At 41.2% G+C, this 15,911-nt stretch overlaps 3 protein-coding genes across 3 annotated transcripts; 2 read left to right on the top strand and 1 right to left on the bottom strand.

Moving 5' to 3' along the window:
- Positions 1 to 1,433: 1,433 nt before the first annotated feature.
- LOC124140754 lies at positions 1,434 to 6,412 on the bottom strand. The gene is made up of 3 exons (XM_046508488.2): positions 6,289 to 6,412; positions 4,633 to 4,884; positions 1,434 to 2,691 (listed from the first exon to the last, which is right to left on the bottom strand). The coding sequence occupies exons 1-3, from the start codon at positions 6,302 to 6,304 to the stop codon at positions 2,402 to 2,404; spliced, it is 558 nt and encodes a 185-aa protein (XP_046364444.2). The 5' UTR covers positions 6,305 to 6,412; the 3' UTR covers positions 1,434 to 2,401.
- A 1,257-nt stretch (positions 6,413 to 7,669) lies between these two features.
- LOC124140752 (serine/threonine-protein kinase mos-like) lies at positions 7,670 to 10,286 on the top strand. The gene has a single exon (XM_046508474.2). It carries the CDS (start codon positions 7,867 to 7,869, stop codon positions 8,848 to 8,850), a length of 984 nt encoding a protein of 327 aa, XP_046364430.1. The 5' UTR covers positions 7,670 to 7,866; the 3' UTR covers positions 8,851 to 10,286.
- Positions 10,287 to 11,231: 945 nt separating this feature from the next.
- Positions 11,232 to 12,835, top strand: LOC124143511 (BTB and MATH domain-containing protein 38-like). Its single transcript, XM_046512515.2, has one exon. The coding sequence runs from the start codon at positions 11,327 to 11,329 to the stop codon at positions 12,179 to 12,181; it is 855 nt and encodes a 284-aa protein (XP_046368471.1). The 5' UTR covers positions 11,232 to 11,326; the 3' UTR covers positions 12,182 to 12,835.
- The last annotated feature ends 3,076 nt before the right edge of the window (positions 12,836 to 15,911 follow it).

Here is a 15,911-nt window from a genome sequence, read left to right as displayed (position 1 = left end):
GTCATGATGATGGTGGTGATGATGCAAATAAAAACAAATGTAAACTATTTCTGAATATATTTTCTGATTATGGGTTTTGTCTCCGATGAATCACATGCATCAACTGAACGAACCTTGACTAATCCGGACTACTGCCTAACCAAATTAAACTTTTGGCCACGGCAAGGTTTTGACAAGTTCCACTGTACAAATAAATCTGCAGAAAAAAATGGTACTGATTTAAATTCAAAAGTGTCATCTTTATTATGTCAGAACACAATTTCTGTATCACATGTTGTTCAAACACAAACTGTTTTGACATCACACATTCTTTGAATTACACACAAACTTTGTTCAGGTCACTGGTCACACGTTGATCACCACACAAACTTGTGCTGAGATCAATAGTCATACATTCCTCCAAACACAAACTTTGTGTTGAGGTCACTGGTCGGACGTACCTCCACACACAAACTCTGTGTTAGGTCACTGGTCACACATTCCTCCATACACAAACTCTTTGTTGAGGTCAATGGTCACACGTTCCTCCATACACAAACTCTGTGTTGAGGTCACACGTTCCTCCATACACAAACTCTGTGTTGAGGTCAATGGTCACATGTTCCTCCACACACAAACTCTGTGTTGAGGTCACACATTCCTCCACACACAAACTCTGTGTTGAAGTCACATGTTCCTCCACACACAAACTCTGTGTTGAGGTCACACGTTCCTCCACACACAAACTCTGTGTTGAGGTCACACGTTCCTCCATACACAAACTCTGTGTTGAGGTCAATGGTCACACTTTCCTCCATACACAAACTCTGTGTTGAGGTCACACGTTCCTCCACACACAAACTCTGTGTTGAGGTCACACATTCCTCCACACACAAACTCGTGTTGAGGTCAATGGTCACACGTTCCTCCATACACAAACTCTGTGTTGAGGTCACACGTTCCTCCATACACAAACTCTGTGTTGAGGTCACACGTTCCTCCATACACAAACTCTGTGTTGAGGTCACACATTCCTCCATACACAAACTCTGTGTTGAGGTCACACGTTCCTCCATACACAAACTCTGTGTTGAGGTCACGTGTTCCTCCACACACAAATTTTGTGTTAAGGTCACTGGTCACACGTTCCTCCACACACAAACTCTGTGTTGAGGTCACTGGTCACATATTCCTCCATACACAAACTCTGTGTTGAGGTCACTGGTCACATATTCCTCCACACACAAACTCTGTGTTAAGGTCACTGGTCACATATTCCTCCACACACAAACTCTGTGTTGAGGTCACTGGTCACACGTTCCTCCACACACAAAATTTGTGTTAAGGTCACTGGTCACATATTCCTCCACACACAAACTCTGTGTTGAGGTCACACGTTCCTCCACACACAAACTCTGTGTTAAGGTCACTGGTCACATATTCCTCCACACACCATCTCTGTGTTGAGGTCACAGGTTCCTCCACACACAAACTCTGTGTTAAGGTCACTGGTCACATATTCCTCCACACACCATCTCTGTGTTGAGGTCAATGGTCACATATTCCTCCACACACAAAATCTGTGTTGAGGTCAATGGTCACATGTTCCTCCACACACAAACTCTGTGTTGAGGTCACTGGTCACACGTTCCTCCACACACAAACTTTGTGTTAAGGTCACTGGTCACATATTCCTCCACACACAAACTCTGTGTTAAGGTCAATGGTCACACTTTCCTCCATACACAAACTCTGTGTTGAGGTCAATGGTCACATGTTCCTCCACACACAAACTTTGTGTTGAGGTCACACGTTCCTCCATACACAAACTCTGTGTTGAGGTCACACGTTCCTCCATACACAAACTCTGTGTTGAGGTCAATGGTCACATGTTCCTCCATACACAAACTCTGTGTTGAGGTCACACTTTCCTCCATACACAAACTTTGTGTTGAGGTCACATGTTCCTCCACACACAAAATCTGTGTTGAGGTCACTGGTCACATATTCCTCCATACACAAAATCTGTGTTGAGGTCACTGGTCACATATTCCTCCACACACAAACTCTGTGTTGAGGTCAATGGTCACATGTTTCTCCATACACAAACTCTGTGTTAAGGTCACTGGTCACATATTCCTCCACACACAAACTCTGTGTTGAGGTCAATGGTCACATGTTCCTCCACACACAAACTCTGTGTTAAGGTCACTGGTCACACGTTCCTCCACACACAAACTTGTGTTGAGGTCACTGGTCACATATTCCTCCACACACAAACTCTGTGTTGAGGTCAATGGTCACATGTTCCTCCACACACAAACTCTGTGTTGAGGTCAATGGTCACACGTTCCTCCATACACAAACTCTGTGTTGAGGTCACTGGTCACACGTTCCTCCATACACAAACTCTGTGTTGAGGTCACTGGTCACACGTTCCTCCATACACAAACTCTGTGTTGAGGTCACTGGGCAAACTTTCTTTCACCTTCTCTTTCTGTTTCTTTTTCTTTAACTTCCTCTTCTGATTTTTTGTCAATTTTGTCAGTTCACCTGAATTGGAATCAAAATTATTTGTTTGTTTTGATGATTCAGATTTTACATCTAATGTTCCTGACTCACATCGAGGCACATCAGCTTTTTTTGGATCAATCTTAAACCTTTTTCCTCTTCTTTTTCTCCTTTTATATGGTGTTTGAGCGCCATCATCAGCTGAAACACCAAAATGCAATAGGTATTACTTACATTTACAAAAAAATAATTAGTTTAATATAGCACGATTTCAATGTCTGTTTGGTTGTTTGTTGTTTATTGCTGCACTCAGCAATATTCCAGCTATATGATGACTGTCCGTAAATAATCAAGTCTGAACCAGACAATCCCGTGATTGACATCATGAGCATCAACCCACGCAATTGGGATACGATGACATGCATCAACCAAGTCCGCAAGCTTGACCACCCAATCCCGTCAGTCGCCTCTTACAACAAGCATAGTCGCCTTTAACGGTAAGAATGGGTTGCTGAAGGCATATTCTACCCCTGATCTTCACGGGTCAGCTTGATTTCAAACACCAAGGTAATGCCACATTACAAAATATCTATAGGTTGACCAACTGGAGATACTAAGGCAGAATATGAGGAAGAAAATAAGAATCAACTGAACACAATGTTGACCTGGTGGATTGGTCTCCTCCTACTGAACTCAAGTCATCCAGTGATTGACATCATGAGCATCAATCTACACAATTGACATGTATCAACCAAGTCAGCGAGTCTGCCCACAACTGAACTGACTGAACTTGGTATGGCTAGGCGATATTCCCATCTAGAGTCTGCCCACAACTGAACTGACTGAACTTGGTATGGCTAGGCGATATTCCCATCTAGAGTCTGCCCTCATACAACAGTGCCTTGAGAAAACACATCATTCTAACGGGCTTGAAATAAAAACACAAGTTTGCATCTGACATTATGGATACAAATGAAAATTTGTTTGCCTTTCTTCAGGGTCAGGGGGGTCGTGTAGCCCCGAGGTTAAAGCACTCGCTCGTCACGCTGAAGACCCAGGTTCGATTCCTGACATGGGTACAATATGTGAAGCCCATTTCTGGTGACCCCCGGCGTGATATTGCTGGAATATTGCTATAAGCAGGCGTAAAACCATACTCACTCACTCACTATTTCACACTTCCTCAGAGTTTGTAGCCAGTCCTGTGTGACCGAGACAGAAATGTACAATGTACAAATTTTCTTTCAGTTTGAAACGTAATTGAAACATGAAGTACTGGTTCAGAATTATTGCCCTCATATGCTTCTAGTCTATGAGGACTAACATAGTTGGATTTTTACTTGGTCTCAGCACAATTTAGTAGACTTGGGGTAGCGGACTAGCCTGAATTTTTGAAGTACCTGGTGACATGGGTACAATGTGTAAAGCCCATTTCTGGAGTCCCCAGGAGTGATATTGATGGAATATTGCTAAAAGCGGCGTCAAACCATATTCACTCACTCTTCAGGGACAACTTACCTGGTGGTCCATGACATGTTATGTGTCAAGCAGAAATGTCAGAAAGCTTGCTGGCATCTAAAGTGAGTGGTCCCGAGGGCTGGTCCATAATTTATACTCCACATACTCACACACACCCATCTTCATGAGGCAAGGGAGTTAACTGACCATTAAATTCCAGTTTCCACCCTTGCCGAACTAAGCTGGAATTTCTAAGCTCGATTGTAGCGCCACCAGTGGCTATTATGAGTTATGTCCCTTCTATTGACCAATCAAATTCCATCTCTCATATCACTTGCATTTGCTTCAAACAAACTGGCGGCCCCCAGTCAAGACAATCTGATCAATAATCAAGATCTATACTGTAATTAGACAGGTTTTACCTCATGAAGTGCATCAAATCACTTGAGTACCCTTATTAAACATGGCTAGTTGGCACTACACATGATTTGTAAACCCTGCAGTTGACCAAAATCTGCACGACAGTCTCCAAGTAGTTATGTTACGCTATTTTGTATTGGACTATGCATAGTCTCGTCAGGCCAGCCAAAAAAATCTGTTTCTGTCTCCAAAGAAACATCAGCACAGATATAAGAACAATACATATTAGATAGCCATATACATATACCAGAAACAGAAAATTACATTCGTTTGTCTCTGACGAGTCTGATTCACTGATGATGGGAGGTAACTCTGTCGAGGTTTTGACATTGTTGTTGACAGAGTTGTCCCCCCAGTCACAGGGAGCTGGAGACACGGTGTACATCTTCCTCTTTGCAGCCACCTGGTGGCTGGGGCTTGTCCTAGTTGTCTCATGTGATGACCGATCATTCTGATGCTTCACTAGGTCAGTATCTTTGTCTCCATAGAGTCTGTGTAGCACTCTGTCCTTGAAAACTGAAACATGGGCATGTCATGTCATAACAGAAAAAGAAATTCAAATAATTGAATATATACTCACCACCAAAAGAAACACGAACCATTGAAACATAGAGAGAATAATGTACGTTAAGAAGAGATGTTTCCCATGTGTACGATTTTAATGACAAAACAAACTATCAGTCAAGTGTTACCACAGTGTCTCTATTCTCATCACAATATGCTGTGACATGATTTTCAAACTTAACACACTAATCCTGCCCCGAGATAAATGGTGCATCTTGTCACATGTGATATTAACCAACATGTATGGTTTGTGTTTGTTTTGTCCGTGAGTATATTTGCAGACATTCTTTAGCCGAAAAATTTGTTTTTAAAAAACTACATCATTAAACAAATGGCAAATAGAACCTGTACCTATTCTAAGTTGACCTTAAAGTACCATGTATGGGACCATTTATTGGAACTTAATGTCCCCTCGGGCATTACCATGATTACCTTCCCTTATAGCTAAAATAGATAGAATTATCACAAAAAGGCTACATGTTATCAGAAATCTGTGGGCCACTGTAACTTGATAGCAGCCTGCATTTCCCTAATGACGGGCTGCTATCTGTTCTATTGTTATGTGACATCATTGGCGTCACATATCTCGTTTGTGGTGTCATCTTATATCATATTCTATGACGTTGCTATACGTAACTCGGTGACCTCCTTCGTCAGGCTATTTACGGCAGACCTCGAGCTTCTGTAAAATGATAATGCCCTGAAAAATATTGTTACCATTATATTAGTAACAGTAGTTAGCATGTATATACTCAAAGTGAGTGAAACCTTTGAACAGTATTTCAGTTATTAATCCGGAATCCAGATTTGCCACAACACCCATGCTCATGGCTGGGTTGTACCAAGTTGATGAAATCATGCATCACATCAGACTCTTTTCCCACATGAAGCAAACACGCTGTGACACGATTAACCACCCACAATGAATTAAATGTGTTGTCACTAGTTGACGAGAAGTAGTGAAGAAACTTGAGATGTTTCCAATAACCATGAATAATGGGGTGCAGTCTAAAACGGCACCTCAGCAAAACGTTTGCTGAGGTGCCGTTTTCGCTATAACCCTGAATAATGCGCGCGCCCAGATTGACAAATCGATCCTGGACTGGAAACGGTATCCCGAATAGCGATAGCATAAAAAACATCCCATAAAAGGTCTACTACCCATCATGATATTTTAACTGTTGGGAAATTTCCTTGGGCTAGCGGACTCTTTACCTGTTGTCTACCCCTGTAGTGTTGCTGTCGCCTAATGTTAACCCCTCACAACTGAGGGTTTACTAATATACACGTTTTTGTTACCGTAACAAAACTGTAAATGTTGTAGGAAATGTGTTCCGAGTAACAGACTGCACTTACATGAATCTTTGTCCATCTTCACGTCTGTTTATCGTACCATTGTTTGATAATAACAACTGCATGCCTGTTCTTAAAAAGCTAAACAATTCTAACGGAAGTGCTTTTATCAGTGTCACCTAGCGAGTGTAAACAAAGGGACATAACTCCAAAAAGAAGGCATTAGATGCTATTTAGGCGATTTAACGGATTAGTGATGTTGCTCAAAACAAAAGGAGTACGATGATTTATGCGACAATAAAAACATGCTAGACATTGTTGTTACGAAGTTGTGCCAAAGATAGCGTCTCTTATATCTCCCCTTTCTGCTGGCAGCCGACATCACAAGAATAACCGACCGTGTCCCCGCCCAAGGATAACATATACCACAACATGTAATAATGAAGCATGTAAATAAATTATATATACTACTACGTTTTTATCGTTATTAAAAACAGAGGTGCCGTTTTCGCCAAATGAGGTTTCGTTTTCGCCCGAGAAGTCGGTGACGTTTTGCTGAGGTGCCTTTTTGCATGCACCCTGTTCAATAAGTACTGATTAAAATACATTTCGACTCACCCAGCTTTTACAGATAAAGGTTTTGTACTTAGTACCATCCAAAGTATAATGAACAATTACTCAGTCAGATGATACCATGGTCGTATTTCAAAATATGTGTGTGTTTTAGGTATAACGTTCAAGGTAAATTTGCTTTAAAACTGTTGTTTTTCATGTTGTTGTTTTTGTTTTGTTGGTTTTTGTTTGTTTGTTGTTGTTGTTTGTTTTGTTTTTTTTGGGGGGGGGTGTTAAGGTTGTTGTTTTTATTGGTGTTTTGATTTTGGTGTTTTTTCTTCTTTTTTAAAATTATTTTTGGTGTTTGGTTGGTTGGTGTTTGGAAAGGGTGTCCAAAATTACGATTTACACAGCGGATAAACTTGGTAAGCCAACTCAACGGAATCCTTCCGCCAGCCCCCTTTCTATTTTAAGTTACGATTTATTATCAAATGTGTTTACAGAAATAGCTTAGCATTGAACAAATAAACCAGATATTGGCTGTGTGAAATATTTTAAGTGGGTTCGGACGGAGTCGTATCTTTATAAATTTATGAACACGTATAGTGTTATTATTTGTAAAATAGCTTGGACTTACACTGAAATTTACATCACTACAAAACGTCATCGTTACCTGACAATCTTGTACAAAAACGTGCAAGCATTTTGCACGGAACTTTCGCCAGTGTGTTATGGTGATAGAAGCCTATCCATTTGGGTCCTAGTCAATCAAAACATGGTCACTAGCAAAACAAGTACGTGAAACACGCAGGACGCGTGGCGTCAGATTACAGGACAATAGCCAATGCTTGAAATCACAATGTTTTCATTTCATCCAAATTTGTTATTTTGCCAAGTCTACTCAGACAACGAGTGAGAATAGTTTGTATCTTCAAGCGGTAATCCGTTTGAAATATTTTGTCTACCAATCACTTTCTGACGTTTAAGGACTACTTTAAAGCTATAAGGTGGCAGTACAGCTTTCGACACGCGCAGCATTGTACTGAAAATGAAAGATACCAGTTTGCCTGAAAAGGCGTTTGTTACGTGATGCCGAAAGTTGCAGAAGACGCAGACGACGGACCGACGGAGGACGGAACTGATATCGCGATGGTGTGTGATGTGATTTATCGCCAATCGCGATCCCTGAGTTTACCAAACAATACATATGACTACACCATCGAGAGTCTCAGTGGTGCAACCTTATCGAAAAAAGACGTGTCCCTGGGTCGTTTGTTAGGCTCGGGGGGGTTTGGGTCGGTGTATTTGGGGACGTACAAAAACAAAGAAGTTGCAGTCAAAATTCTCCACGCTGTAACCAAAAACCCCCAAGCTCAAATACAGAGCTTCAAGGCTGAGCTGGCGATTTTGAACTTCAAACATCCCCATATTATCAGGACCATCACTGCAACGACGCTGGAGGACTTCAACGACGGTGCATGGGTAGTGATGGAGTATGTGAGTGACCAGACACTACACGGTGTTATAAACAATATGGACCAGCAGTTGTGCATGGTACGGAGGCTGAAGTACGCCCTTCAGATCGCAAGTGCTGTCCAATACGCTCACGACAACTGCATCGTTCACTTGGACATTAAACCCGTGAACATTCTTCTCACCCAAGATGACGACTGCAAGTTGGGCGATTTTGGTTGTTGTCAAGAAGTGGAGTTCAATACGGGTCGAGTTAGTCCCACAAACCGATCTGCGTTAACCGGAACCTTTGCATACCGGGCACCTGAACTCCTCAAAGGAGGGCCGCCGTCTTTACAAGCTGACATTTATTCCTTTGGAGTGACATTGTGGCAGATGCTAAGTCGGGAAACTCCCTACGCTAATGAAAACCAGCACGTTGTCATCTTCGGTGTTGTCGCGTATGGACTCCGACCAAAACATCCCGTCATTGGAGATGAGCCGTTTGATAAACTGTATCAAGATCTGTACACCCAGTGCTGGGTTGCTGGCCCGGAGGATAGACCGACGTCCACTGATTTGATGGAAATCTTGGAAACTTGGAAACAATATCTCGACTAGGTTGGGTATTTTTCAATATGATTCATTTCACGTGACCTCCGTGCTCTGTTACCGAGATAGCATCGGAGATTGGCCAACATCATCAGAGGTTACCAACATCATCGCCCGTGATGTTTCGATTTGACTTGCTTGATATGAAATGAACAATAGTGATCCGTGTTTTAGGTTGAGATACTTATCACACTTTGTGTCCCCATGACATAATTTCTACATGGGTTTTCTATATGTTCCGTGGGTCATACTGACATATCTGATGACTGCTTTTGTTTTGATGGTGCCATGGGTATTATTTCAGCTGTTAATAAATGTGCACCCGACAGTCTATCGTGATATAAGGTGCTACTACTTTGCGATCGTGATTTATAAAAAGTGCTGAATATATTCATTAATTATGTTTATTTAATTTGTGCTACATTGTTCAAAGCATTTGTATCTTGTCTGCAGCGAACTTTAACGCTGCTCTATGTATATATATATATATGGCTCATACTTACTGAATTGATATCATAACGGGACTATCTTGTCTGTTGTTCACGCTCCGAACAAGTGCCGTAGACCTGTATATGAGATATATGATAAAAAAAAATATAAAAAAATATTATCATCTGTTATATCCATTATTTCAATGGAGACAAAAAATGTTATTGTTAATATTTTTTATACATTGTTATACATCGAATGTTGTGACGTCATGTATATACTTTGAATCTGTCCAAGTTTTATTTTGTCATGTTGTTGGTATGACATATACTGTACATTTACACAGCTGTATATATTATCAGATATTGGCGTTTTTGCCAACCTGAAAAATTGTACAATATCGAAACAGCACGTATTGTAAATCTATAACCTTTTGACCTACTAACTTGCTCTCACTGACCACAAGTTGTATATTTTGTAAAGTTTTTGTAAAAGGACTAATATCACGGAATTGGTCCTTTCTATGTTGTAATTAATTTGTACATATACACTTTCGCATTTTTACCTTTTTTACAATGAGACAAAATGCTTTTATTTTGTATTCGATATGTTAAATGACACTGCTTGTAAAATAGTTAAGGATGAAAGCAACTTGTAAATATTGAAATGGAAATCAGTGTCGATGTTCTGTGAAGTGTAACCCAATTTGTTCTTGCAATACACTTTCACTATTTTAGATTTCTAGGTTAAGCTTCCGAACGTTAACCCTGCCGCGAAGTTTGAAAAACAATATACTCCTGGTTAAAAGTATCATTTATTTAGCACAGGAAATTGAATTGAAGCAGGGTTACAGACGGAAATCTTTTCCGATTTAGACCTTATTTATAAATGTAATATTTTCCCATGTATGTGGTCTAAATAAGTTCTATGATCTACATGAGTTATCGCCCATGAGTTGTAAATACCAGTAAGACCCACCCGTCAATCAACTTTACGAAATAAACTATTGTTATCAACGACGTTGCCTTATTCATTTGACACTGACAAACTCGAACTAATATCGTGCAGCACGCGCGGCATCATATTACACGTACCCAAAGGAAGGGCTCTATATGCCATATCTTGCACGTGCAGCACATGTTTTTGCTAAACTTGGCTCCTATATACCCGTCATGGAGTGCACGTAATTTCCATGAAACAAATTACTTAAATACAAACTGTTTGCCTGACTTTATTATGTTTGCATCAGATTTGACATAAATTTAAAACATCAAATGTTGTATGTGAATGTGGGTAAAATTAATTTACTTCAACAAACAAATCAACATAATATCATGGCAGGCAATACTCCCCCTATGGATCCGCCACTGATCTTAATACACAAAGGGGCATTATTCCGTACTGATTGTTCGTTATAATACGGACAATTTAACCGGGGACGGTACCGTCCAGATTACAGAAATCATTAAGGACCATGTTTAAATAATTTCATGATATTTATTATATCTATTTCTTTACCAAAGAGTTGCCAATGTTGTTGACGTTAATGTTACTTAATGTACCTATATATAGTGAAACCGGTAGCGTAACGTATTGGTTGAACGGTGGGCTTGCCCATGATCTTGGTTCGAATTCCTAAGTGGGTACAAGACTTGATGTCGTGCCATCTGAACACGATCGGCATTTTCCGGTTCGATTACGGAATAGGGCGAGGTTGGCCGAAAGAATGCATTGCATTGTCACGCGCCGCGATTGATGGGAATATTGCTAAAAGCGGCTCAAATTCCAACTGACTCACTCAGTCAGGCACTTGACTTATGTGTTGGCCATTATCCCATTTTATTGCGCGATAGTTTTACTTTGATAATATTCCCACTGCCACGTCGTTTACATGAAGAACTGGGTATCCTGACTCAAAGTTCACTCATTAAACTCCTTCAAACACGTAATGGAATCAATACTGCAATTGTGATGGTTACAACTTCACCTCGCCTGCGGGAGAAGTTTGCCAATTCCGTCATCGCTGTATCGATCGCTTCTGACTCAGTATTCCAAGATGGCGGAAAACCTGGCATCAGACGATAGTTCTGAGGACGAAAATGTTATGTTTACCAATGAATCCGCTACAACAGATCTTATAATCATAGTCGAAGACAAGAAGATCTATGTTGAAAGAATCGTCTTGGCGCTATCCTCGCCTGTTTTCTGCCGCATGTTTCATTCAGACTTCAAAGAGAAATCTGCAATGGAGATTCCTCTCCCAGGCAAGAAATACAGAGACTTTGTCGAATTCCTTCTGTGTATCTACCCCTCGACGATGAAACAGATCGACAAGGACAACGTAGATGTCGTCCTGTCCCTGGCGGACGAGTACCAAATGGAACAGCTGAAGAAACGCTGCGAGACGTATCTGTTGTGCCGATGCGAGAAAAACAACCCCTCGAACAGCGACCTCGCTCATATACTCTACCTGGCAGACCGGTACTGTTTGAGAAAAGCGTTTGATAAATTTGCAAGCATGGCAGTTTACAGACCGACATACGTCATGAAGTCCTACTCTGATTTCAATTCACTGAGCGGGGATGCTAAAGCCGATATTTTGTTCCGACGTTTGGAGCTCATCGAACGCCCTTCAAGGGAAATTCTCCGTCATCTACCCGGATTAATCACAGCCATCCAGAACAGCTCGCTCGACTGTGGGCGGAACCACAAAGAACGGGTAGCAAGTGGCAGGTGCTTGGAGTGCATCACCTCCATCCTGAACGTCAACAGCATAGAGTGTTTGCGACAGCTTCGACAGTGTAAATCCCTCACTGACAAACTGGCATCTGCTTTCAAGGATGATAATACATACGTTGTCAAGAAGAAGGTGGCGATTGCTGACATGCCGAACGTGTATCGACCCCTGTAGTGATCATGATAATAATTATAATGGCTCGTGCTATCTCATGAGGTCACCTAGATTGTGGATTCTGTGCAAAACGAGCTTGTCTGGAAGCGTGAGAGACAATTGCTATCGATTTTCTGAAAGAAGGTTTATATATGTGTCGGTGTGTGAAGCTGTATGCAGCCTGGTTCCCTGGGTATGTTGCGCTGGTAGCGCCAGCGCAGCATACCCAGGGAACCAGGCTGAGCTGTATGTTGTTTCACCGATGTCCCAGAATGCAAAACGGTGATGTGCAAGAGACAAATGGCTACCTTATGAAACCGAAGTCGGAACATGCACTTGGTATTCCGATTGATTGACGCTTCTTCAGTGGTGCTGTTGATGGAGACTTGTAACCATACGACTGGTTTGGTTTTTTTTAACATCTATGATTGACAACTTATGTTTAGAGTGAGGATAAGATATGTAGTTCAAGCTAACGGTAACAAAAGACTTTAAGAACTGTATGAATATTGTATACTCTTCTACAAGAGAAACGTATTTACACACATCCTGGGAGTCGCCCTGATTATGTTACTGGACCCGTGAAGATCCGGGTAATAGTTGGTCTTCAGCAACCCATGCTTGCCGTAAAAGGCAACTATGCGACTATGCCTGTTGTAAGAGGCGACTAACGGGATCGGGTGGATAGGTTCGCTGACTTGGTTGATGCATGTCAACGTATCCCAATTACGTAGATCGATGGTCATGATATCAATCACTGGATTGTCTGATCCAGACTTGATTATTTGCAGACCGCCGTCATATAGATGGAATATTTGCTGAGTGCGGCGTTAAACAACAAACAAACAAACAAGATTACGTCACTGGGTTTGTCAGCACGATATACGTGCTCGTTGGTTTCGTGGGTCACTCACATAATTTTATTGAGCAAAGTATGCTGAAACGTAACGGTGTTCGCTCGTACAGACTCTTACCCAAGTAGTAATACAGTTATACTGTATTTTCGGCCACTTCTGACTAATTTTATCGAGCTTATACATGTTTCATATTTCATGTCGCTGCTTTTGAAACTTCCGATTTCAAGTGTTCAAGTGTTATATTAGATGACCACCCGTGTTTTGATCAGAACACAAAATGAACGTTCTCCGTACATAACGGTAATACGCTGTAGCAATGTCTACGCTGTGCGTGCGATGATGCGTTCGAAGGTGTATGTAAGAAATTTTGACTGAAAGAATCTGGAGAAACGGGTTTAAGGCAAAGGACTTTCCATGATTTTTGGGGACAACACTTCACATCAACTTCATAAGTTAACATGAAGGATCACATCTGCTTGAACTGCTTCTCCGTGGTCTAGTGGTAGAGCGTCCGCCCGTAGAGCGGAAGGTCCGGGGTTCGATCCCCGGCCGCGTCATACCAAAAGACGTTAAAAGATTGTACTTGTTGTTACCCTGTCTGGCGCTCGGCATTAGGGGGCTAAAACAAGGACTGGTCGGCTCGGAGTCGGTATACTGTGTCTGAGTGGGGTATTCATGATAAACTGCGGCATGGTATCTCAGTGGGCCAGCACTATAAATCGGCATCAGTCCGGACTAGTACAAGCACGCACACACACACACACACACACACACACACACACACACATGCACGTCGCTAGATCAGTGCAATAATCTTGGACGCGACGTTAAATTTCATTTCACCTCAACACCCGCTTGAAACGCGTTCGGTATTATAACTCCCAAATTACAATATCACATGATCGCTTTGTGAAACTTGTTGTATTAACTGATTATAGTCGTATTACAGTTGATTGTGGAGATGGGTTTTCATTGACGTTTTACAGACAACAAATAATGCATTTTTTTAAATTGAAATGATTTATTTTCACAACTTATATAAAATGAATATAGCTGCAAAAAACTGAAGACTTTGGATGTGTTTTTGACGTATTGAATCCAGTATTTTTGGATTTCTACGTTCGCATTTAAAACGTTCACAAACATTTTCTTTAGACCATGTGAATATGTGTGCTTCCATCTATGACAGTCCAGGGTATTTAGTATGGGGGTATATTTAAAGATATATCATTTGTGAAACTGTTCTTTCATTTTTCTATTTCAACCCCATACCTCAAACGTAACCTTTTTTATGATTAATATTGTGTTCATTTTGTTGAAATTACTTGCTGAAACACATCTGAACAGGAAATTCTGAGGCACAAGAGCCCAATTTCCTAAGCGGCCGCCAAACGCTGTGCGATGTGTCCGAAATCTATGACCGCGTGTTGGAATCCCAGATGCGTCCTGACATCTATAGCTTAGTCAGCGCCATACCCGTGCTCGTGGCGTTCATAGATAAGCTAAAGGTCTAAGCTCTGCGTCACTTTGGGTTTTCCTCCCACAACAAACTGCCCCCTCGTTACAACTGAAACTCTGCTCAAAGCAACGCGCGGACTCCCGTACATGAAACAACTGTACTGGAGAACATGGCCGAATCGCTGTTCATGATTGCAGTCACACACGCACCTGTTACAGGCTCGACTATTTACATGTCTACCATATATAGCTGGCTTACTCCTGACTGTGGCGTTAAACAACATTCACTCACTGTTGGCCAGGATGAACAATTGGTCTCCAGCAGTGTATGCTGGTCGTGAGAGGCGACCAAATGGATCGTGTAGTCAGACGCGGTGCCTTGGTTGATTGTGTGTCGTGGGGGGGGGGGGGAGAGAATGCTCACAATATTGATCATTGGACTGTCTGGCCCATACTTGATTGGTTACAGGCCGCTGTCATAAAACTGGAATATTGCTGATTGTGGCATTAAACAACAAACAAATATTATGCGTGGTCTCGCCTACATGCTTTAGAATGTTGATACTGTTACAGTAGACTAGGCATTTGTATTAGTCCCAATAATACGTTTTACCATTTATACCAAAAACATGCATGGTTTTGCACACTTGGCGTATTGGCATCATAGCATTCACACTTTTGTTGTGACATAACTAGTAAAGTGACATGACAACCATTTTGTTATTGTTAATTTTTTAAAATGGTTAAAAAATACTGAAATAATATATTTTGGCCTTACAAACAAACAACATGGTGTGGGTGGGGGGTTCATTTCCCGAAAATCAATTTATCTTTAATTTTCCACACAGTATTTCAAGATAGTTCAAGACAGTTTTCAACTTAATAATTTGAATTTTAAGACAGCTACTTGTTTTTTTAATATCAATTTTCACAATATTAAAAAAGTATCCCTGCCTAATCATAAATGGGGTTCCTACCCCGCTTTATAGGCAGACACGAGATTAACCTGCACGGTGGCTAAGGCCGATCACTTCCTGTTGTAGTCATGTGTTTAATACCTGTATTCATCAGGCCCTGTGTTTGTATCTTATAGATACATATGATGTGTTCACTGAAATTCAAATGAATTTTTCCTGTTGTGCTAGTTTTGTCATTATGGGACGATTTACTGTGCCCTGTAGTAATTCCTTGGCAATATATTACGACTGTATATGCATGCAAATTTCAGGAATCCCACGAACACTGCGTGTTTTAAGTGTTGTTTGTCACATAACAAGCATATTGTGATAAGTAGTGGACGCTATAAATGTGATATTTGTCGACACGGACTAGTTGCATTGGTACTTTGTGTAACCGTTGAATGTGGACCTCCAATGTCATTCAACTTTTAGGCCACACTTTTTTAATCTTACGTTTCACGGAACTATTCCAGATTT

This window comes from Haliotis rufescens, unplaced genomic scaffold (genome assembly GCF_023055435.1).
Source record: "Haliotis rufescens isolate VD_foot unplaced genomic scaffold, xgHalRufe1.0.p SCAF_2, whole genome shotgun sequence".
Classification (NCBI taxonomy): domain Eukaryota; kingdom Metazoa; phylum Mollusca; class Gastropoda; order Lepetellida; family Haliotidae; genus Haliotis; species Haliotis rufescens.
Note: the sequence above shows the minus strand (reverse complement) of the source record. Positions and strands in the feature narration are given on the sequence as shown.